The following is a 26,061-nucleotide window of genomic DNA, read 5'->3' on the forward strand; positions in this document are numbered from 1 at the left end:
GTAGTGCATAAGTTCTAGAACTGGAGTCCTGAGGAGTAAAACATCTTTTCCAGGTCTCCTCAAAGAATCACAAGTGAAATAATTAGCGACAGACAGACACACACAAACTTTCTCGCTTATTATATAGATAAAGTCAAAATGCATGTTAATTATTTTTAATAGTAAGTGTTAATAGTCTACAAAGCCTGCAAGAAATGAAACTAGAAAGTGTGAGGAAGGGATGTAGTACGCAGAATGTTTCACAAAAATAGTACAATTTATTAAGTTACATGATCCAAGTATGTATTCATCCAACAGCTACAATTCACCCTGATCCCACTTTTCCCTTTTTATTATCTCCTCCATCTAATTTGCAGGTAGTACCTCACGTTTTGTACTATTAAAGAGTGATTTTTTTTTTGTTTTTGTTTGTTCAATACATTCATTCTTAACTTCATCCATACTTTAAAGCATGAATGTAATGAATAAGAATTAGGGCATAAATATTACACAATTATATTTATTCACAGAGTAATTTTCTTTGGAAAAACCTATACTAACAATTTAACTTTTCTAAAACGATTTTCAGAAAATGGAATTATAAAGTCAGACAATGTATTTGAAGTAATGCTGGCAACAGATCGCAGACATTATGCGAAATGCAATCCATATATGGACTCTCCTCAATCAATAGGTAACAGTGCTGTTCTTTATTCTGAAATTGTAATTATTGTGTATTTTCTTTTAATGTTCGACCAGTTTAATATTTAACTCTTGCTTGCTTATTGTAGATGCTATATTTTCAGGTGTTTACATTTTTCTTTATTATATTCAACTTTTTAAATTTTGCAAATATAGCATCAGTTTACAAAAAGAAATATCTGTAGTTTAACTTGTAAAATATGTATACTCAAACTAGAATGGAAAATGCAAGTGAATGGAATTTGCTTTACCATTAAAGCCGTAGGAGAAGTTGCATTATGGAATACCACACTGTATACCAGCCCAGTATATATATGACTAAAGTATTGACATGTGGTGCAATAAATACATGGTTGATTCTTCTGTGAAAGAAACCTGTCCAGTATTTAAGTCGGGTTCACATTATAAGATATATCGCACCAACGTGGATCAGAACAACATATTTTGTGCGGACCCTTGTGTGTACACCCGATTTGTGCGTGCACGCCGGTCGTTCATCACACCATCCCATCTGCTGCATAGCAGATGGGACGATGCAATGAATAATGCCTTGCTGCTAAATGCAGCATGGGATGATGTATTGTGCGGCTGTACACAGGATTGTGTAGTGTGTTTTGTGTGCGTGATATATCATTCCATCATATCTTTTCCTCGCTGAGTACCCTCATTGAAATGAAATGAAATGAAATGAAATTCTCAGTGCAAATTCACCACGAGAACTGCTTGTAGGACCCAACTCGCACCTAATTGGATTGATCCCTTGGTGTTGACTAAATCCTATAATAGTTTAATCTAATTTTTTTTTTCTTTTTTATTTGTCTCTGATAGGTTATCAAGCAACAATTAGTGCTCCACATATGGTATGTGTTCTGTTCTGTTTTTGCTGTGAAGGAAAAAGTTAAATGTGCTGGGTTTTCTGATCTTTCAGTTTAGTTTGATGTGACAGACCTTCAGCATTGCAGGCCATGGTGATCTAAAATATATACGTAACCTCTTATAATCAAAGTAGAAATGTTTTATTGTCTGCCTAATAAATTGCCTATGCAGTGAGTAAAGTATAACTTTTACAGAGGATGTTAATATAATTTTTAAAACTTTAGGGTATGTATGTATATTCTTGCATTTACTATGCCAACTAACAGATGGACACATTTAATAGTAGTAATACATTGGAAATTTAAATTGATTTAGTGACCTTTAATGTGCAAACAGTTGCATCGCCTACAGTAAATGGTTACATTTTTAAATTTTTCAAAATGTTCAGGTTTCCTGTTTTCCCTGAATTGCTTTTAAGAAAGTAGTAGCACAGAATGTGTATATGGAGACCATATGTAGTAATTTTCAGAGCCGTAACTAGACTTTTTGGCGCCCACACACACACACCTTTTAAATCGGGACATAAGATAGTGCACCTAAAAAAGAGTCATGGCCTCATGGGGAAGAGATAGGGAGGCCAGGAGATGCTGGGGATAAAAGAAGAGGAAGCTACAAGTGAGAATGATAGTAAACAGGAAAACTGACAGGTCCAAACAGCGCCCCCTGCCCTGCGCCTTGGCACAGGTCGCACCACCCTAGTTACTAGGTCATTTTCTCTGTATGATAGGAAAGCAGAGGTTACAGACAAGTGATATTCAATTATACTTGTACAATGTGATCTTTACTCTTAAAAATGGCAGTGAGGACTTGGTGCTTTAAATTGAATAGAAATACGGACAAAGAGGAGTTCTATGAAGCAGGTTTGCTGTGGCATTATACTTAATGTGAACAAACCTTTCTCCACTTCTGACATTCTCAACCTTTCTTTACATAGCATGCGTATGCATTAGAACTCCTCCATGATCAGTTACACGATGGTGCCAAAGCTCTAGATGTCGGATCAGGAAGTGGAATTCTAACGGCTTGTTTTTCAAGAATGGTAAGAAAAAAAAACCTGTATATTGCTTGCAAAGATTATATTGGCTTAGGTGCTCCAAATTCAGATGTCTCAATAGTGGAATATCTATACTAATATTATAAGAATGTTGTGGCTGTCTGTTCCAAGTTGGCGCAAAAACTACTGAACCGATTTTCATGCAGACTGCATCATTATGTAGTGGAAACTCCTAGATATTACCTGCACTTTGTTTCATCTTGATCCATTGAGTTAAAGCTGAGCAATAAAGAAAGCAAAATGTATTCACATCATCAATGCAATAGATAGGTGTGGCACCATGCGCGCTGTCGGTAAGGGGGGGGGAGAGGTGCTTTGGGCACACGTTTACTTGAATAGGATAGGCTACATAGCAGTCTGTAAACAGTACACACAGTGACATTGGTGTGAGTGGTAGGTGAATAGGACAGGCTACATAGCAGTCTAGGACACACAGTGACATTGGTGTGAGTGGTAGGTGAATAGGATAGGCTACATAGCAGTCTGTGCATAGGACACACAGTGACATTGGTGAGTGGTAGGTGAATAGGAGAGGGCTACATAGCAGTCTAGGACACACAGTGACATTGGTGTGAGTGGTAGGTGAATAGGAGAGGCTACATAGCAGTCTGTGCACAGGGCACACAGTGACATTGGTGTGAGTGGTTGGTGAATAGGACAGGCTACATAGCAGTCTGTACACAGGGCACACAGCGACATTGGTGTGAGTGGTAGGTGAATAGGACAGGCTACATAGCAGTCTAGGACACACAGTGACATTGGTGTGAGTGGTAGGTGAATAGGAGAGGCTACATAGCAGTCTGTGCATAGGGCACACAGTGACATTGGTGTGAGTGGTTGGTGAATAGGACAGGCTACATAGCAGTCTGTACACAGGACACACAGCGACATTGGTGTGAGTGATAGGTGAATAGGACAGGCTACATAGCAGTCTAGGACACACAGTGACATTGGTGTGAGTGATAGGTGAATTGGACAGGCTACATAGCAGTCTAGGACACACAGTGACATTGGTGTGAGTGGTAGGTGAATAGGAGAGGCTACATAGTAGTCTGTGCACAGGGCACACAGTGACATTGGTGTGAGTGGTTGGTGAATAGGACAGGCTACATAGCAGTCTGTACACAGGACACACAGCGACATTGGTGTGAGTGGTAGGTGAATAGGATAGGCTACATAGCAGTCTGTGCACAGGACACACAGTGACATTGGTGTGAGTGGTAGATCAATAGGAGAGGCTACATAGCAGTCTGTGCACGGGACACACAGTGACATTGGTGTGAGTGGTAGGTGAATAGGATAGGCTACATAGCAGTCTGTGCACAGGACACACAGTGACATTGGTGTGAGTGGTAGGTGAATAGGAGAGGCTACATAGCAGTCTGTGCACGGGACACACAGTGACATTGGTGTGAGTGGTAGGTGAATAGGATAGGCTACATAGCAGTCTGTGCACAGGACACACAGTGACATTGGTGTGATAGGTGAATAGTATAGGCTACATAGCAGAGCCAGATTTAGACCTCATGGGGCCCTAGGCAAGATACTAGTTTGGGGCCCCCATATATGTGTGTGTATAGTGTTTATATACGGTAAATATGTCTGTGTGTGTATGTACATATATATATATATGTATATGTGTATATATATATATATATATATATATATATAATGTATATGTATGTATATGTGTGTGTATATATATATATATATATATATATATATATACACACACACACACACAAACAGTGTGTATATATAGATATATGTATCTCTCTCTCTCATATACACACACAAATACACATATATATATATATATATTATAATATGTATTTTTTTTTTATTTTTTTTTTTTAGAGTGTGTATATGACAGGGTAATTAATAGAGTTCCTGGACCCTACCTGCAGCACTGCTGCTGATGGGCGGTGGCCGCGGAAGGCTTGGAACTTAATGCTGGCACTGGCAGAGTGGCTGCTGGGGCGGGTCGCAGCGGGGCTAGCTGGCCTGGATGATAGACAGGGGCTGGCTGGCAACTTTTAGCCTGGAGGGCAAATACCAGACAGTGGCCCTGGCTTTTCTACCAGTACATGACAGAAAAAAGAACGTGACAAAAACCTATATGCGTGGTTTGTCCAATATGAGTGTGGGTCCTCTGCTAATACTCCAAACCAAGTGATGCAGAGCCATGTGTGTTTCAAGTGAATCTTCACTTCTGGCTGAAGAGGTATAATAGGGCTCTAATGGTGCATACACACGGTCAGATCAGACAACGATAACTATACCGTTGTCTGATCGTCCTGCATGTGCTATATGTTTGATTTTGAACATCCAGCACACCACCAACCCCCAAACTACTATAACGTTGATCGCGGGTCCCTATAGTAACCTGGTCGATATCGACCAGGTTGGCCTGCATGCATGGGAGATGGTCGTTATTGTTTTCGACCATCCGTGCCCGTGCATTGTCCATCGTTTGGGGGTTGGAAGGGGCCAAAAAATGGTCGATATGAACGATATAACAGTGAACGATATCGTTCATATTGTCCTACAAAGTCTGACCATGTGTATGCACCATAACAGGGCGCTCCCATATAGTCAAAGTTCAATGAGGGCAGGTTGACGGGACGAGGGCCACAGAGTTGTTCGCAAGTGTAAATAGGCGCATCTTTTGTAACAAGTGTAAGATGATGGACACGGAAGATTAGTAGCAAACTACACATACAGATAGGGAGCAGGCGTGCCACATAGGCACATGCAAAACAAGAGTACAAGCTCCTGACCTCAGCATCACATGGAGGGAGGAACTGTCCTCTCACACACACACACACAAAGGTGAGCGCTGGCACCGGTCACAAACTAAGACAAATTATAAAAATGATGATCAAAACATGCAGCAAGTAAAGTCACTCGCCATGGCTAAATACAAATAAGAATATTATGGACTTCACATAAAAACATACATTTATGTAAACCTAAAACTGCTTCGTGCTGTTACTAAAGTGTATTTGAGGTATAATTCCCGGGGGGGTTTACCTCAAATACTAAGTATCCCCCGTATGTATTAAGGATGGACCGTAGCAGGTTTCTCCGATACCTGCTGTGATCCCTCCATTACTGCTGGCAGCCTCCTCCCCCATAGGTTTCTATGGGGCAAGCGATGCTGCCAAATTTACTAATATCCGGACTGGATATTGGTCCATGCAGCTAACGCCATCTGAAGATGACGTTAACCGCTATAGCCTATGGGAGGACAGTATACACAGGGGGACAGGGAGGGAGGACATTATACACAGGGGGACAGGGAGGGAGGACAGTATACACAGGGGGACAGGGAGGGAGGACAGTATACACAGGGGGACAGGGAGGGAGGACAGTATACACAAGGGGGACAGGGTGGGAGGACAGTATACACAGGGGGGACAGGGAGGGAGGACAGTATACACAAGGGGGACAGGGAGGGAGGACAGTATACACAGGGGGTCAGGGAGGGAAGACAGTATACACAGGGGGTCAGGGAGGGAAGACAGTATACACAGGGGGTCAGGGAGGGAAGACAGTATACACAGGGGGTCAGGGAGGGAAGACAGTATACACAGGGGGTCAGGGAGGGAAGACAGTATACACAGGGGGACAGGGAGCGAGGACAGTATACACAGGGGGACAGGGAGGGAGGACAGTATACACAAGGGGGACAGGGTGGGAGGACAGTATACACAGGGGGGACAGGGAGGGAGGACAGTATACACAAGGGGGACAGGGTGGGAGGACAGTATACACAGGGGGTCAGGGAGGGAAGACAGTATACACAGGGGGTCAGGGAGGGAAGACAGTATACACAGGGGGTCAGGGAGGGAAGACAGTATACACAGGGGGTCAGGGAGGGAAGACAGTATACACAGGGGGTCAGGGAGGGAAGACAGTATACACAGGGGGACAGGGAGGGAAGACAGTATACACACGGGGACAGGGAGGGAGGACAGTATACACAAGGGGGACAGGGTGGGAGGATAGTATACACAAGGGGGACAGGGAGGGAGGACAGTATACACAAGGGGGACAGGGAGGGAAGACAGTATACACAGGGGGACAGGGAGGGAGGACAGTATACACAGGGGGGACAAGGAGGGAGGACAGTATATACACAAGGAGGGAGTACAGTACACACAGGGACAGGGGGAGAACAGTAAACACATGGGGACAAAATGACTGACAATCTCACAGCATAAAGGCAAAAACTTTACAGGCCCTAAGGGCTGATAGGAATAATCACACAAGAATCACTGTTACTGAAGATATAAAAATAACCTGACAACTCCTATAAATCTTATACATATAGGGATAAAAGTAGATCTACACTCACTCCCCTAGATGTAAGTGACACAGGAGCACACCTCTTCCCAAGGACCCTAAAATATACACCAGGGGAATTAACACTAAATCTGCCAGTCTGATCAATGCACATATAATAGGCATGTTCCTTTTCACACACTGTGCATTGTAAGCTGCTCCAGCAAGAACAGAGTTACAAGACAAGGCAGGGCCGAATCTAGGATATCTCTTACCCAGTGCAAGGCAGCAATTTTGCACGCCCTTTCTTCCTGTACCTGAAGTTTGTCCTTGCTCCTCCATAAGGCAGTGCACTACTCAGACGTCCCTGGTATAGTGACTTACATTATTCCACACACCATAATGCCACACACTGTAATGCCTATTACCAAAGTGCCACTTACATATTTGCCCGACACCATTTTATACCCCACAGTAAGGCTTCTAATTACTTTAAAATTACCTGCTCATTGTCAGGGGTTTCATGCTTGTTGCCATGGGGTTTCATGCTTGTTGCCATGGGGTTTCATGCTTGTTGCCAGGGGGTTTCATGCTTGTTGCCAGGGGGTTTCATGCTTGTTGCCAGGGGGTTTCATGCTTGTTGCCAGGGGGTTTCATGCTTGTTGCCAGGGGGTTTCATGCTTGTTGCCAGGGGGTTTCATGCTTGTTGCCAGGGGGTTTCATGCTGGTTGCCAGGGGGTTTCATGCTGGTTGCCAGGGGGTTTCATGCTGGTTGCCAGGGGGTTTCATGCTGGTTGCCAGGGGGTTTCATGCTGGTTGCCAGGGGGTTTCATGCTGGTTGCCAGGGGGTTTCATGCTGGTTGCCAGGGGGTTTCATGCTGGTTGCCAGGGGGTTTCATGCTGGTTGCCAGGGGGTTTCATGCTGGTTGCCAGGGGGTTTCATGCTGGTTGCCAGGGGGTTTCATGCTGGTTGCCAGGGGGTTTCATGCTGGTTGCCAGAGGGGTTTCATGCTGGTTGCCAGAGGGGTTTCATGCTGGTTGCCAGAGGGGTTTCATGCTGGTTGCCAGAGGGGTTTATGCACATTGTAAGGGGGGTTTATGCTCGTTGCCAGGAGATTTCACGGGAGAAGATGCAGCTTTCAGCATCTTCTCCCAGTGCCGGGAACGCTGTGTGCATTGCGCTTGCCTAACAGACACTAGAGGTCCGGTAGGACCTCTAGCATCTGTCTCGTCCTAGGTGCGGCCATTTTTGGATGGCCGTTTTCAGCAGAGTCCATGCGGATGGCTAGTCCGCATGGAATTTGCTGAAAACGGCCATCCAAAAATGGCCGCCGAGAAGGAGGAGACACACTAGATGGCCACTAAGGACCTCTAGCATTTGTCTCCTCTTTGGCGGCGGCCATTTTTGGATGTCCGTTTTCTGAATCTGCAGCCCCCAAGCCACCTCAAGTCAGCTTTTTTTCACCCCTTGCAATCCAGCACCCGGTGCACGTGCACCTCTAGCCCCCTCCTAGTTGCTGCCCTGGACAAGGAAATGTTACGGCTTATACTAAGCACTGGTGTCTGAGGGGGCTGCTCTTGTGTCTCAGCTGCAGAGTCCCAGACAAGTACTGCATCCACGGAGCTGGTCTCTGCTTGGTAGGAGCTCGCAGGTTTAACCTATTGGCTGCCAAATGACTGCTGCATTCTCCCTGTCTGTGAGGACTTTCTGATGCTGGCACTAAAGGATAGTCTACAAACTACTGTCCACTATATAAGTGTATTCAACAGTGTTTGAATACACTTCTAAAGTGGCAAGTAATTTGTAGACTATCCCTTATTCTCAGCATGAGGTAGACTCTTACCGACAGGGAGAGATCTCCCTGTAATTAGCTCCTTTGCACGCAGTAGCTAGTAGTGACCAACAGAGCTGACTGTCTCTTCAAAAACCGGGTACTGCAGCAGCTTTATACAGCTGTAATATCTCCCCCCCCATTTCTCCCTGGGGACACCTCACCAACCCTGCCCTCGCTCCTCACTCATCCGCCCCAGGCACTTACATGGCTACCGGCTCCTCAGTCATTCACCCTTCGCATGGCCAGTGACATTCCTCACCTGCCGGTTCATCTGTCCTCTTAGCCGCAAGTCCACAGCAGTCAGCCGCTGTCACTAGATACTGCTGCTCCTGAACTTCCTGTGGCCTCTGTGCTGCTCATTGCTCTTTCAGCTCCTTCCTTCTGATTGGACAGCTTTGGCCATTACTATGGAGGAGGCGGCCCAGGACTGGGAGGGACAGGGCGGTGGGAGGACTGGGAGGGACAGGGCGGTGGGAGGACTGGGAGGGACAGAGCGGCGGGAGGACTGGGAGGGACAGGGCGGCGGGTCCCCGCCGGTGAGTTACTGGAGTCTGCAGTCACAGTGTGCCACTGCCACGCACAGGATGCCTGGCGGCCGCATACTACGCAACACACAGTCTTCTCTGTCTCAGCCACACGGGACTCTCTGGGATTTGGAAGCGGGACCGCGTGACGTCATGACTCGCGCAGTGCTCCTCTGGGAGCGCTGTGAAGTTGTGAACGGCCGGGTGATGATTACTTCGGGCAAAGGGGCCCGTCCACGGGCCCCTCGGGTCTCGCCGGGCCGTAGGCGAGCGCCTAGGATGCCTAGCTGGAAATCCGTCCTGCTACATAGCAGTTGGTGCACAGGGCACACAGTGACATTGGTGTCAGTGGTAGGTGAATAGGATAGGCTACATAGCAGTCTGTACACAGGACACACAGTGACATTGGTGTGATAGGTGAATAGTATAGGCTACATAGCAGTCTGTACACAGGACACACAGTGGCATTGGTGTGAGTGGTAGGTGATTAGGAGAGGCTACATAGCAGTCTGTACACAGGACACACAGTGACATTGGTGTGAGTGGTGGGTGAATAGGATAGGCTACATAGCAGTCTGTACACAGGACACACAGTGACATTGGTGTGAGTGGTAGGTGATTAGGAGAGGCTACATAGCAGTCTGTACACAGGACACACAGTGACATTGGTGTGATAGGTGAATAGGATAGGCTACATAGCAGTCTGTACACAGGACACACAGTGGCATTGGTGTGAGTGGTAGGTGATTAGGAGAGGCTACATAGCAGTCTGTACACAGGACACACAGTGACATTGGTGTGAGTGGTGGGTGAATAGGATAGGCTACATAGCAGTCTGTACACAGGACACACAGTGACATTGGTGTGAGTGGTAGGTGAATAGGACAGGCTACATAGCAGTCTGTACACAGGACACACAGTGACATTGGTGTGATAGGTGAATAGTATAGGCTACATAGCAGTCTGTGCACAGGACACACAGTGATATTGGTGTGAGTGGTAGGTGATTAGGACAGGTTACATAGCAGTCTGTACACAGGACACACAGTGACATTGGTGTGAGTGGTAGGTGAATAGGATAGGCTACATAGCAGTCTGTGCACAGGACACACAGTGACATTGGTGTTAGTGGTAGGTGAATAGGATCGGCTATATAGGTGTCTGTGCACAGGACACACAGTGACATTGGTGTGATAGGTGAATAGTATAGGCCACATAGCAGTTGGTGCACAGGGCACACAGTGATATTGGTGTGAGTGGTAGGTGAATAGGATATGCTACATAGCAGTCTGTACACAGGACACACAGTGACATTGGTGTGATAGGTGAATAGTATAGGCTACAGAGCAGTCTGTGCACAGGACACACAGTGACATTGGTGTGAGTGATAGGTGAATAGGATAGGCTACATAGCAGTCTGTGCACAGGACACACAGTGACATTGGTGTGAGTGGTAGGTGAATAGGACAGGCTACATAGCAGTCTGTGCACAGGACACACAGTGACATTGGTGTGAGTGGTAGGTGAATAGGACAGGCTACATAGCAGTCTGTACACAGGTCACACAGTGACATTGGTGTGAGTGGTAGGTGAATAGGATAGGCTACATAGCAGTCTGTACACAGGACACCCAGTGACATTGGTGTGAGTGGTAGGTGAATAGGACAGGCTACATAGCAGTCTGTACACAGGGCACACAGTGACATTGGTGGGAGTGGTAGGTGAATAGGATAGGCTATATAACAGTCTGAACACAGGACACACAGTGACATTGGTGTGAGTGGTAGGTGAATAGGACAGGTTACATAGCAGTCTGTACACAGGTCACACAGTGACATTTGTGTGAGTGGTGGGAGAAGATGCTGCTGCCACCAGTCTGTATAGCGCTGCTCGTCATGTGGACCACCCCCGCAACAGGGCCTCTATGCAAAGCAATACTACTGGAAGACCTCAAATAAGACAAATGTTGGCAGAAGCGATTTCATCATGGGCGAAGCCGCAGACAAAAGTTATCTTTAAAAAATTTAGCTTTCTTTGACTATAAGATGTAATTTTGCATAGATGTGATTTCTACAAATCTTTAATAGTGAAATACATGTACAATTCAAATACTATTAAGGATACATATGACATTTAGAAGAATAGTTGAAGTTGTGATGGTAGCTCAGTTCCAGTGTATAGTTATGCCAGCAGTAATGTTTACCATTCTCTTATGTCAAAATAGGCTCAGCACAGACATGAAAAGCCTCAGCAGCAAAGGGGTTAGCTTTGTTTTTGTTTTATTTGCTTCTGTTTTTCTATTATTAAAGCTGTTACATTTTACCAGGTTGATACACAAAGCTTATTAAGCTGGGCATACACTATACAATTTTCTGTCAGATATCTGTCCAATCTGGTTGGTTGGAATGAAAACCTGGTAATGTATGGGAGCAAATGACAGTCGATCATATGGTTTTAAATACTGAAAAAAGGACAAAAAAAATTGTTGAAATTGGTTAAATTTGTGTGTGTGTTTAACCAATTTGTCTGAACAACCATTTTTGGCTATTTTCCATTGTTAGTGAGAAAATGGACGATTGTAATTTGCTCCCATACATTACCAGGTTTTCATTCCAACCAGCCAGATTGGACAGATATCTGACAGATAATTGTATAATCTGTAAATCGAGTCCATTGAGCTTTTCAGAATCCTACAAAATATGAACTTGTCATAGATAAAAACTGAGAATTTTCGTAAAAAAAGAGTTGCAAACTCTTGATAGTAGCAGCATTATAGCACCTGAATGATCAACCAAACGTTTAAATGATAATTAAAAACCATTCAAATGTTCTTTTGGTTTTCGTACATTTTTGTGTATTTATTTAAGGAAAATTAAGATTTTATTTTTTTTAATTTTGTTTATTTTGTGTTTTAATGGAAACATCAGTATTTAACATTGAATGTACCATATGTAATACTTTCTGTATGATGACCATAATGAGTCCAAACATTGCTTTACATAAAGAGCCAATTTCTGCTGAGTGCAGTGCAATACACTACAGCCTGCTGTCAGCTGATGTCTGCCACCATCCCTATAATCCTCTCGGTGCAAGATTGCAGCCTCCCTGCCAACATCTAGTGCCAAGCATTTCCACAGACCAACAGAAACCTATAGTTGTCATAGGGAAAACCTTTAGCAATTCCCAAGTGGGTGCTCTTCAGAGCTCTGCTGCTATTTCTACATTGTATTTTTAAGCTAGTGCCTCGTGCAATTTTTGTTTATTATTTTGTCACACTTAGCAGTGCTTTTAATAGCCGCTTTTTCAGGTTTGTTTCACATAAAATACAAGGTGCAAAATCTATAGTTCCCGTTATACGTTTACAGTATGTATTGCCTTTGTTGACTGTCTCACTGAGGGCCTGATTCCGAGATGGACGGATTTGCAGAGCCGCACACAAGCAGCTGAGCAAATTCATCCATCTCAGATGCAAATGCAGAAGGAGGTGTCAGACGCCTCCTTGCTGCATTTGCGATCCCAGCACTGCAACTGACGTTGCAGGCTGGGATCACCAGTGCAATTATTGAGACCGATGGTTGCTCCTTTGGCCAGGCTGCGGGAGCTGAAGCTTTCCACAGCCTAACCGGGTGCTGGTCATGTAAGAGGCCAGAAATCTGTGGATGCCGACTCAGACCCTGACACAGCAGCATTTAAATCATGCTGTGGCTTGGGGAGTCTGTGAGTGAGATTGCAGGACCTGTTCTGCACATGCACAGAACGGTTCCTGCACAGACCCCTAACCATCACAGATGTACAGTACATTCTTCGTCGGATGAACGTACATCTTTGTATCACACCCTGAAGGTAGGTTTGGGTGGCATTCGAGACATTGTATTTAGATCACTACCCTATAATCATCATTACAGAAGGTTTTTAACTTGAAAATATATCCCATTTACAAATTGGCTTTATTTTTCATAACTAATTTGACGCTGCAGCGCCAGGTATTGTTACTAGTAATGCAGCTACACACATTTGGATGCTTTATTTTAGGCTCTTATCTTTTACTATTACAGCTCTGCTGCACAGGACTTAACTTTCCTGGTGCTGCAGAGTAAAACCCAAAATAGCTATCTACATCATTAAAACTGGGAGAAACTATTCCTGCCCTGCAGCAAAATATTGCCCTTCAAAATTAAAATATGCCCTTTTTAATGATCTGTAACACCCTTCCTGAAAGTATCCTAGAGTTAACACACATGGGCTGTGTCACAGTTCACGTGGAATTCCCCTGTGTATGCATGCCCGTAGAAACCAATGGTGCCATTGTTCTGAGTGAAGCAAACAGAGTTTATTACACAAACAGTGTAGAACAGAAATCAGAGTACCAGGCAACCAGTATGACAGGTAATTGCTGAAACGGATAAATATACAAATAAAGATACACTTTAGTCTCTGTAGATAAACAAGCACTTAAGTTCACTCTGATTTGCTGAGAAGCAATCAGAATGATGACTGCTTAAATATTTGATGAGATGCAGTCACTCTGATGAATACTGAGAAACTGGTAATCATATGATGCAGGAACCTTGCAGAAATACTGGCACAGATAATGACTGGAGCCTGGAAGGCAGACACACTGTTCTAACTTGCAGGGAAGACACTGAGAAGCAGGTATTAGTCAGCGAGTCCCAGTTGCAACCCATAGCAGCTAAATTAGATATCTAACCCAGGGCCAGGACTGCTAGATCATTGATAGGCCAGAGGTTTAGACTGGCTGGAATGTACACTGGATGACCAGTGGTACTGCCACAGATCATGACAGGCTGACTGCATTGAATATACCAATATCTTGCATTAAGCATAACCGGTGCAGCAATATACATTAAGAAAGTAATTCTCTTGGTTGATAGTGGTGAAAGATACTGCTTCAGACATTGTTCTCATTACTGCTTGACTGTGTTGAGATATGTTCACTGAGAAGGATATGACAAATGGGTAGCATCGTTGTGATATGCTCTAAATCTTTGTATGACCCATGTGTTCTGTTGGTGGGGTGGGTCAATGTCATCCTGGAAGACACTCCTTCACTTAGGAAAAAAGTGCTGCAACCTTGCGTGAAGTTAACACTCAAGCTATGAAGGAGTGATTAGTGTTGACCACGCTATGTATGGGAATAATGCACTTAAACCATGCTAGGGATATGTGCTAAACGTACTTTACGTGAAAACCACAACTCTATAGAGAGATGTAGAACTCTTTAACTTGAGGAAATACACACAATCCTCCTTTTGCCAAAAACATGGGGAAATATGGACTTTATCGCCTTCATTCATTGCCCAGTAGTCCATTGTCTGTGCTGTTTGCTGCACTAAACTCAGAAAATGTTTTTCCACCCAGTTATGATGTCAAGCTCTGTGAAGTTCTTGTTTTACCATTATTATTATTAAACTGGCTGCTTGCACCACAAGTGGAAATCTGCAGGCAAATCATCCACAGTTACTCATATGTTTAGACTTGTGCTATAAATTAATTTCAGGATCTTGTGTTACTGAAGTATGCCCTTCCATCTACTCATGCATTTTCCAAATATGTTTACACCCAGGTATCACACTGCAGTAGACATTGTTATCTATTTTATAAACACAAATGTCATATGAAAAAACCTCCAGTTTCGGAGTTGGACACACACACAGCCCAAGTGGGTGATTTTGGAAATTCATAAGCTTGTATATTGATGAGTTACCAGGGAATGCTTGGAGGCTAGAAGAAAGTCTTGCTGTACAAGTGAGGACATCACAGAGAGTGTGTGCAGCCCGGGAAATGGGCCTGTGTCAGAGATGTACGCAGTGCTGATATTGACTCAGTTGAGAGATTATCTGTAAACTGCGCATGTATTAAGCTACATTAACATGGTTGCTCAAAGCGACTTTTTACTTGCAGTGTGATTGACAGTCAGAGTGTGTATGGGAGGTAGCGGGAGTGGCGGCAAAGAACGCAGGCGCGTCACAACCATTTTCAAGGCGTGTCACAGCCTGCATCTGTGATCCCATATGCAATAAAAAGGTCTCCAGCATCTCCGTTCCCATGCCATTCTGAGACATAGGGTTGCTCAGAACTGCGATAATGAAATGATCTGCAACCAATGCTACGTCTTTCTACGCATATGCTTGGATTTGCAAAGTTCCAGATGGGCTTCTCAATAAAATCCTCGGTAGGTGCGCCATTTTCATATTTTCACACAGCAGCTATATACAGGATCGCAGCTGCATACAGGATCGCTGCTGCAATGGCATTAGCATACATCTCTGAATCAGGCCCATTGTCTTGTAATCTTGAATGGGAGCAGGCATGGGGGTAACTACCATAGGTGCAAAGGGTGCAGCTGCTATGGGGCACAGAGCTGAGGGGGTCCCATCTTCCTTGTCAAAGTTACATGTGTTTCATACATTTTTCACCATTGGGTGTTTCATAGGGGCCCTAACAAACTTTTGATATGGGGCCTCCAATTACCGAATTACACCCCTGGTAATAAGTGTAGATGAGACAGGCAGATCTTGTGCAAAGCAGAGGAGTACAGTTGGGAGTTCTATTGACTTAAGAGGTTTGTTGGTGTTATCTAGTTTTTTGGCCTTATGTTAGTAGAAGTATTTTATATTGGATTATGTAAAATAAAGGGAGCCTAAGAAAGTACTGATAGAGTGGTCAGCAGCAATAGAAGATTGCAAACTCATGTGGGCAGGGCATTTTTTTCTTTCATTTTCATGTCCTCATGTTTTTGTTTTTATTTTATCATCCCCTCAATGTGCTGTGCTACATAGTTATAAAGTTGACTAATCATAATAATTAAAAACAAATACAATAATGATTCATACCAAGGATAAATGGAATTGGGGAAGGTTGTCGCATTTGTCAAATAACTACCTGCAGCAAGCACCGGATGGTTAACTCCACTGTTTTGCATATCAGGCATTTTGTAGCCCCTAATAATAATATTATTATCCTTTTATATGGTGCCACAAGTGTTCCGCAGCGCCTTACAAAGTACATAGACATATAAGTGAACTAGCAACAAGTGACTTAAAGTACAATACAATGCAGGACAAGGTTAATATACATTGCTGCATTAGTGATCATAACCCTTAAATAAGCAACAGAACGTAAGCAACCAGGTGTTAGACATCAGAGTGAGCAGTAGATAACAGTATAAGTAAAGAGTTGCACAAGAGGGTAGAGTTTACATTATAAAGTATTATGAACATTAATGTAGCACATGTAAAATCAGATTTTGAATAAAACAAATTTATTAGATTGCAACAAACAATACAAATGCTAACCATCTGCAAGATTTACATACTTGCTAACATAATGCATCACCTGAGCTTTGTCGGCTTTTGGATCCCTTATGCTGTCTTTACAACGGTATGGGGATTGTTTACACTTGAGAGCAAATGCAGCAACCTGAAACAAAATACTCTGCATTTGTTTGTGGTAGAAATATTTAATATATTAAATATCTGAAGATTCACACACACACACACACACACACACACACACACACGTAGGTTAAGCAACATTTTGTCAGGAAATTAATAGTGTCACACATGCATTGTGCGAAAGATGTACTTTAGATCATATAGAATATTTTCTTTCCATCTTTGTGCTCATCCTCTTCGTTCTTTGCTATATCCTGCACATGCATCTGGTCCTCCCCTTATCCTGGGCTGCACCTCATGTTAATTCACTGCCTGAACTCCAAACTGTTCTGTAACATTATTTATGTACAGATGTGACCACATACATCTAGCCTCCTTGCACAATAAACAGCCCTCTAGTCACACCATGCCATGGCATGACTCTGTAGAGCCGGGGGTCTTTTCCTGCAAGTTTTTCCCTTCAAATGCATCTTAATCACACAGATGCACAAGCAGCTTCTGCTGATTAAAATGATTTGCGGCATGCCTATATTCTGTGTGCGGCTACAGGTGTATCTACATGGAAAAACGCTATGTTTGTGTTACAGCCAATGACCCTGCAATGTAGTGTTTCGCATGCAGATACACCCGCAGTCACACACTGAATATAGGCATGCCGCATGTCATTTTAATCAGCAGAAGCTGCTTGTCCTATTCACATCGTTGTGCGATTAAGATGCATGTGAAGGGAAAGTCCCATGAAAAGACTTGTAGCACACAGAGGATAGATGTACGTGGACACACATGGACACTTTAATCCTAGATTTGCCTTGTGAAACAGCAATATTAAATATTTATCTTCTCATACTATTTATTTGTTTTAAAATCCCCAAGCAATAATAAAAATAAAAAGTATGATATAAATAACATCTGAAACACACTCCAAATAAATATGTATTACATAGTTGTGTTTTTTTATACTTTTTTTGATACTACTACTCATTAACATTAACAAAGTGATTTTGGTTAAAACATTAATACATAACTAGGAATCGGTTATCCTCACAACTGATATTGAAGCATAGCTTGGGTCCCTCTTACAGTTTTGCCTGGTCTTGGTGCATGACGTTCACCTCAATGAACTTTCGCTGCAGAAGCCATATTAAAGCGTTTTATTAACTTTTCTGGTGACGCTGATTTTTTTATTTATTTTTTTTTTTTAAGTTTAATGCCTGGATATTCATTTCCAGGCTCAATTATCAGTACTCTATACTACTATAGTTCTTCTTTCGTGAAGATTCCCTCCCTAGCGGGCACGTCTAAAAGTAGTCTTTGAGCGTCTAAGTATACTTCTTGCCCAGTGGTATTTTTTTCTCTAAACTTTTTACATATAAACTATTATAATCAACTTTTAACTCTTACCTCCTATAACATTGATAATTACTGACAGTGTGTCATGCTAAATAATTTGCGTCCAGCTCCAATGATTGCATGTTTTTATTTGGCTTTCATTAAGGAAAAGGTTTGTAGTTTTTATTTGACATTACTATATTTATATTTGTTATGTTAACTGTGTGAAAGAAAAAGACAAATACTTATGCAGGGCATACACGGCCAGATAAAATGTCTGTCAGACCGACAGACATTTTATCTGGCCAGCTGCCAGCCGCAGATGTCGCCGGCATACACTGTGAGATTTCTCTCACAGTGTATTCGGCAGACATCTGCGCTCCGCCCCCGAGGGAGGAGGCATTTCCCTATTCCTTCCGTAGGAAGGAACACAGGAAATGTCTGTCTGTCGGCCGTGCTGGGCATACACTGCCCGATGCGGCCGACAGTTTACGGGGTAAATATCGCATCGGACGGGCATGCTGGACAATCCTGCATGCCCGACCGAGCAATATTTAACCCTCGGTCGCCCGCATACACGCTACAATTATCGGGGAGATCCGCCGATATCAGGCGGATCGCCCCGATAATTGTAGCGTGTATGGCCAGCGTAACAGTGCCAGTTGGAATATGCATAACACAACAGTGCAATCAGTTGAAAATTAAATACTGCAATACTGAATTGGACAGAGCATTAAAGGTAACAATACATACCATGAATCTTAACCACTGTACACTGTATTGTCAATACTGGCATATGGATGTCTCAGGAGAAAAAATGCCTAGTACGCGAAACATAACACTAAAGTACAGTAGATGTCATTAAACAGCAGGGTTCTATATGCCTTTGTCTGTTATTGTGTTTATTTTAATCCCCTTTGGAATATGTAAAGGATGAAGATTTCCTTTGGATTTGGATGTTTGAAATTGTTAACAAGAGCTTTGTTACTTTCTCATATTTTATTTTAATTAAACTGTTCTGAATGGTGGTGACTATTCCTCTTGTTTTTGTTTTATATATTTTGTTTAAATGTCAGATGTATTCCCACTAATTTATTTTCCTTGAAATACTGTATTCCATGGCAGTTATCCACAATTGTTTAGAACCTAGTTACCTGAGTAAAGACAGGGATAAGAATCATCCCCAGAATCTCCCCAAACCATAAACAGGCAACAGGCTCAGGAAATATATGGCTGCCGTAGTGTATTCCAAGGAAAAGAAATTGCTAATAATAGTTTAATTATTTATCTTACACCCTATTTGTGGGGCACTGCTTGCTGTGGGTATATGTGGCTCGGAGATATAGATATATATATATATATATATATATAGATAGATAGATAGATAGATATGTGTATGTATATATGTACATACAGTCAGGTCCATAAATATTGGGACATTGACAGAATTTTAAGATTTTGGCCTCTATTCACCACCACAATGGTTTTGAAATGAAACAAACAAGATGTGCTTTAACTGCAGACTTTCAGATTTAATTTGAGGGTAATTGCATCAAAATCGGGTGAACGGTGTAGGAATTACAACGGTTTAAATATGTGCCTCCCACTTTTTAAGGGGCCAAAAGTAATGGGACTATCAACTCAGAAGCTATTTCATGGACAGGTGTGGGCTATTCCCTCGTTATTTCATTATCAATTAAGCAGGTAAAAGGTCTGGAGTTGATTCTAGGTGTGACATTTGCATTTGGAATCAGTTGATGTCGACTCTCAATATGAGATCCAAAGAGCTGTCACTTACAGTGAAGCAAGCCATTATTAGGCTGAAAAATCAAAACAAACCCATCAGAGAGATAGCAAAAACATTAGGTGTGGCCAAATCAACTGTTTGGAACATTCTTAAAAAGAAAGAACGCACCAGAGAGCTCAGCAACACTGGAAGACCATGGAAAACAACTGTGGTGGATGAAAGAAGAATTATTTCCCTGATGAAGAAAAACCCCTTCACAACAGTTGGCCAAATCTAGAACACTCTCCAGGAGGTAGATGTATATGTGTCAAAGTCAACAATCAAGAGAAGACTTCACAAGAGTGAATATAGAGGGTTCACCACAAGATGCAAACCATTGGTGAGCCACAAAAACAGGAAGACCAGATTAGAGCTTGCCAAACAACATCTAAAAAAGCCATTACAGTTCTGGAACAAAATCCTATGGACAGATGAGACAAAGATCAACTTGTACCAGAGTGGTGGGAAGAGAAGAGTACAGAGAAGGAAAGGAACTGCTCATGATCCAAAACATACCACCTCATCAGTGAAGCATGGTGGTGGTAGTGTCATGGCGTGGGCATGTATGGCTGCCTATGGAACTGGTTCCCTTGTATTTATTGATGATGTGACTGCTGACAAAAGCAGCAGAATGAATTATGAAGTGTTTCGGGCAATATTATATGCTCATATTCAGTCAAATGCTTCAGAACTCATTGGACGGCGCTTCACAATGCAGATGGACAATGACCCGAAGCATACTGCAAATGCAACGAAAGAGTTTTTTAAGGCTAAAAAGTGGAATGTTATGCAATGGGCAAGTCAATCCCCTGACCTGAATCCGATTGAGCATGCATTTCACTTGATGAAGACAAAACTGAAGTGAAAATTCCCCAAGAACAAGCAGGGACTGAAGACATTTGCAGTAGAGGCCTGGCAGAGCATCACCAGGGATGAAACCCAGCGTGTGGTGATGTCTATGCGTTCCATACTTCAGGCTGTAATTGCCTGCAAAGGATTTGCAACAAAGTATTAAAAAGTGAAAGTTAGATTTAGGATTGTTTAGTTTGTCCCATTACTTTTGGCACCTTAAAAAGTGGGAGGCACATATAGAAACCATTGTAATTCCTACACCGTTCACCTGATTTGGATGTAATTACCCTCAAATTAAATCTGAAAGTCTGCAGTTAAAGCACATCTTGTTTGTTTCATTTCAAAGCCATTGTGGTGGTGAATAGAGGCCAAAATATGAAAACTCTGTCAATGTCCCAATATTTATGGACCTGACTGTATATACCTAATAACATGTTTGTGAAGCCTGGCAATATTATCAAGTAGCTGACAAACTGGGAGCTCTGCTACCTCCGAAAATGTGACCAATGGGAAAATAGGTGTCTGCGCTAATATATCATTGTACAAATAATACAATACACCCAGAAGCTGTGATTGTACGAAATGTTTATTGTATTATTGTAACAATAAAACAAGCCCTCTTTTTTGTAAATATATATTGAACTTGGTCCGAATTGGTGCTGTAGGCCTTTTGTAGGAGTTGCCACAAGCGCCTTCTGAAGTGGAATGAATGGCACCTGTCTCCCCTTGCCATTCACCCGCTGCCTGGCCGAATAGCAAGGACTCTTTGAGGGGTTATTGAGGGGCATGTTAAGCCTATCCTGGGACCCTGGATTTAGGCATTCAGGGAGCTACTAGCCCCTTCTTGGTAGTTCACTGTACAAGGTAAATGCAGTCACAGCTTACCTGTTGGTAATGCTGGGCTACTTGCGGTCATCCCTGTCGCAGAAGTCTGTTCTTAGGATCCAGTGGCACTTGCCTGTGGGAGCTTATGATGTGTAAGCTGTCTTGGATGGTGCCATTTTCTACCTGACCAAGCCATACTGCACTCAGTTAATTCCAGCACAATAATGTACAACACTATTTGATACATTACACTCTATGCATTTCTACAAAAAGTATAAATGCAAGAATTAAAGGAGAAAAAAAGAAAATCCTAAAATATAGGGCCTGGCTGATAATGGCTACATTCCTACACCATTGCAGCGCAAGTGAAGATAGCTTTAGAACAAACAGGTGGTAATCCATCAAAATTATGGCTTTGCAATTATTGAATAGCTCTTGTTCTTGTCACTTTAGACTGGTAACACGGGAACCCAAAAACAATTGGATTGGCTTTAAATGTGAAAAACTGCATGCATTTTACTTTCTTTGTGTTCTGATGTATTTGTTAAAGCATATATAAATGTCCACAGAAAATAGTTTAATTTCGGAACATGCCATCTGCTGGTTAACCCTATCACTGGCTATAACAGTGCACATTTGTCTTGTTTGTTAGCATCCAATCAACTAAACATAGTGTTCACATTAAATGGTGGAATTTCTGCTTACCGCTCTTCAGTGACAACCTATGCATCATATCCGTATTTCATTTATTGCACACCTATGTACTTGGGGCCTGATTCATTGTATGGTAATGCCATCGCAGCTACGATGCGAAAATATGCAAATGTTGCTGCTGCCGGGAGATGTATTGAGACGCCCACCTGCGGCTTTGCAAATCCAAGCATCTGCGTACAAAGACGCAGCATCAGTCGCAGATCATTTCATTGTTGCAGTCCTGAGTGAGTCTATGGTCCCACAGAATGGTCATGGGAATTGAGACATATTCCTTGTGTAAGGGAACGCAGTCGCAATGAATATGGCTCAGCGGAAATGGTTGCGACAAGACTATGTTCTTTGCCGTTACCTCCCCCATACGCTCCATGACTGTCAATCATGCTGTCAAATAGTCGCTGTGAGTGACTAAGGTATTGTACCTTGACACATGCACCGTCTGGCTTGAGCAGATTGTCGATTATCTTTCAACTGCGAAAACATCAGCACAGCATACAGCTCTGAATCAGGCCCAGTGATCTTCCCTAAATCTGCATTATTAAAATAAGTCATTCAGAACACAGTATATTACCTTGTCAAAAAAAGTAGATATTAACTATTTGTTCTTTTTTTTTGAGGTTGGACCCAAGGGCCGAGTAGTAGGAATTGACCATATCAAGGAATTAGTTGATGATTCTATAAATAATGTGAAAAAAGATGACCCTACATTACTGTCTTCAGGTCGAGTGAAATTGTTAGGCAAGTATGATGTACTTTTTAAGTTTGTGGTATATGTATGTGTGTATGTATGTACATATGTATATATATGTGTGTGTGTATGTATATGTATGTATATATATATATGTATGTATATGTATGTATATATATATATGTATGTATGTGTATATATATATATATATATATATATATATGTATGTATATATATATGTGTATATATATATATGTATATAAATAATTAATGCATTAATTTGTATAGAAAAAAATAAACTTTGTAAAATTTAATTTTAATATTTTATAGAACATTGGATTAGACTTTTAACTATTGCTATACCTGTCAGCCACCTCAGAAGTTGACGGAGCACATGTAGTCTTTACAATTCTAATTCTAGTTAAAGCTGTGTACTTCCAGCTGCTTCACCAAATGCCACATTAAGCAACCAGGTGTTATATTTTTCAAAATTAAAGGGAAACTTAATCTTTAAATTTTTTTTATTTTTTTTATTTTATTTATCTTCTGTTTTGAAAATAGATTGTCCTTTATTGTAGGAGGAGTGGAGCTCCACGGCACCCTCAATGCTGATGACACTTAGGGGTATATTCACTAAAGGTTGATTTTAATCTATTTTAAAATGGATATCAATATTGTGTTTCTGGGGCTAAACCACACATTTACTAACAATTTAAAAAAATTTTTTTTTTTAAAGTATTCGTAAACGTGTTATTTAGCCTCGGAAACACAACATTGATGTCAATTTTAAAATAGATGAAAATCGACCTTTAGTAAATATACCCCTTAGAGTCACAGTGCAGTACCTCATATACATCACCAGGAAATCCAAGGTTTTACCAAATAAATATTAGAGAAATATTGCCTAACCTTTCTTATACACAAAATATTGTTTGATATGCGCTACATTTATAGAAAAACATGAGACATGCAGGTGGCCAATCATAGTTTGATACAAACACATTTGTTATACATTTACTAAATAAAAGCATATGCTTTCAAATTAAAATGTGGTCAACCACTTTAATAAAGTGTGTGCATTTACAACTATGTGTCTCATAATTGGAGACACTTAACTTTTCATTATTAAATATATATAACAAAGTATCTTTATTCCAAAGGACACTATAGCAACAATGTAAAAGCCTGTAATGTTGCAGATATACAGTATATTGGTAATATGGAGAAATTAAAACAGATCAGTAAAGAAGCAGCAACCAAACTTATCTGGTTGGGGTCTTAGTAAGGGTACACACTTGGAAGCTATATCTGCAGATCGAGTGATCTGCAGATATATCTTCAGATGATGGTCGTTCATACACACTGAATGGCCATTATCTATCCAGCAGCCGCGGGTCCCGCTGGCAGGGAGGCGAGTCGGGGACAGGACCGCCCCCCTTCCCCTGGCTGCCGCTGTGAGTGTACACACTTGCTGATGGACAGATATATCGACTGTACAGCACATGCGATATGTCTGTAAACTACGCGGTTCAGACATATCGTCTATACACACTGGCCGATGGCCAGCAGATACATTGGCCGATCAATTGAGCGGCCAATATAGCGGCTAGTGTGTAACCAGTATTAGGGGCACAATCATTCCAGAAAGGTCTCCGAAAGGCAAATAAGATTATTTAGAACAGAATAAATAAGGAATATTCTTCTGTTGTTTTGGGGTGTAAATAGCCAGCTCTAGGCGGTTGCCTTTTAACAGTTATCCTGCTCTGCTGTAATCTGGCAGCCTGGTTAGACCAGGTGTGACAGCAATACTATTGCACTTCCCTCCAGGGACAGAGTAGTATTCGGAGATCTGTCCAATGTACAGGGGACACCTTTAGGCGAGGCCCAGTAAGTAGAGAAAATTAGCCTATTATATATGTGATTCTGTTACAGTTTGGTTCTTAAAGTTTAGTTTACTATTATTTTGCGCATTGCTCTCTTTATAAATGTTTGTTATTCTATATGCACTGTATTTTATGTCAAATTGTGCATTTCAGTGGCCCTTTCACAAGGAAGTGGTTTTCCAATAAATAATGTGATTGTAAATGTATTTTTTCTACTCTTTTAATTACTGAAGTGTAGTTCTTTTATGTTTTGATCTACACTTCTATTTAGAATATGTTCAGTGTCTGTCACTTGTAATCTCTGCTGTCAGATTGTGCACTAGTGCCATGTTCTATTTGAACAACCTTAACTGCAGCTGTATTGGTGGAGCCATCCTGGGCACAATCCCTTCCCCCAAACATCACAGAGCTTACACAACTTGTTGCTCACCCTCGGATGTTAAGTATAGCCCCTCCTCCAATGGCCCTAGGGAATAAATCTTTCCCTCAGAGTTTTAAATCCTAGCCCAGCAGTGCAGGAGGAGCTATCTTGAGAAAAAAATCAGTGCAGAGTCTAACGTGGATCTCTTCCTCATTGGAAAGTGCTTTAGAGTCTGTTACTCGGAAATCTAGTAGGTGCCTATTTCCACCCAGTTTCAGTCCTGACAGGGATTAGAACCTGAGTATTCTCTCAGAAGGATGATGAATTGCTGGGAGACTCTGACCTTGCTGCTGCCATTGTTTTTGAGGAGGATCTATCAAGAAAGCAAAATATTGACTTTGTATTAACTGTGCGACAGACGCAATATTTAGGTTGAGATGTATTAAATCTTGAAGAGAGATAAAGTAGAGAAGTTTCATAGCAACCAGTCAGCTTCTGACTGTGATTTTACAGGCTGTGCTAGACAAATGACAGTTAATCTGGGTGCACACTAGACAATATATTGGACGATTTATCATTTTGAGGTCAATCAGAACGACAAATCATCAACATGGTCTAGTGTGTATGCACTATTGCACGCTCCTGTTCGTCGTATCTTCAGATCGGCCTGCAGTGCAGGCCAATCTGAAGATCCGACTACTGACACCATACCTCTGGATGCGATGGGGAAATTATATATCGGGCGGTCATACACCAGATATGTATCATGCTGTCACATCTGCCGTCGCTGGGTGCACATACAGACTAGTGTGTACCTGGCTTTAGAAGCTGATCAGATGCTATGAGCAACTTCTTCACTTTCTCTTTCCAGAAGTTGATAAATCTCCCCATAGGATGAACCTCATGTTCCACATGCACATTCCTGTAGTTTTTTCTTTCTATTATTTTTCATGA

The 26,061-nt window shown here is 42.1% G+C and overlaps 1 protein-coding gene across 5 annotated transcripts in view; it reads left to right on the plus strand.

Moving 5' to 3' along the window:
• Positions 1-26,061, plus strand: part of PCMT1 (protein-L-isoaspartate (D-aspartate) O-methyltransferase) — a 60,637-nt gene that overhangs the window by 22,407 nt on the left and 12,169 nt on the right. For 3 of the 5 annotated variants that reach the window (XM_088454358.1, XM_088454349.1, XM_088454342.1), the window contains exons 2-5: positions 569-673; positions 1,510-1,541; positions 2,492-2,596; positions 22,793-22,913. In XM_088454358.1, coding sequence (XP_088310484.1) covers positions 569-673; positions 1,510-1,541; positions 2,492-2,596; positions 22,793-22,913 — 363 coding nt within the window. The remainder of the gene's footprint in view (positions 1-568; positions 674-1,509; positions 1,542-2,491; positions 2,597-22,792; positions 22,914-26,061) is intronic. The other 2 variants (XM_088454377.1, XM_088454368.1) reach the window with 1 other exon arrangement.

Source organism: Taudactylus pleione, unplaced genomic scaffold, assembly GCF_031769625.1.
Source record: "Taudactylus pleione unplaced genomic scaffold, aTauple2 ptg000006l, whole genome shotgun sequence".
Taxonomy (NCBI): Eukaryota; Metazoa; Chordata; class Amphibia; order Anura; family Myobatrachidae; genus Taudactylus; species Taudactylus pleione.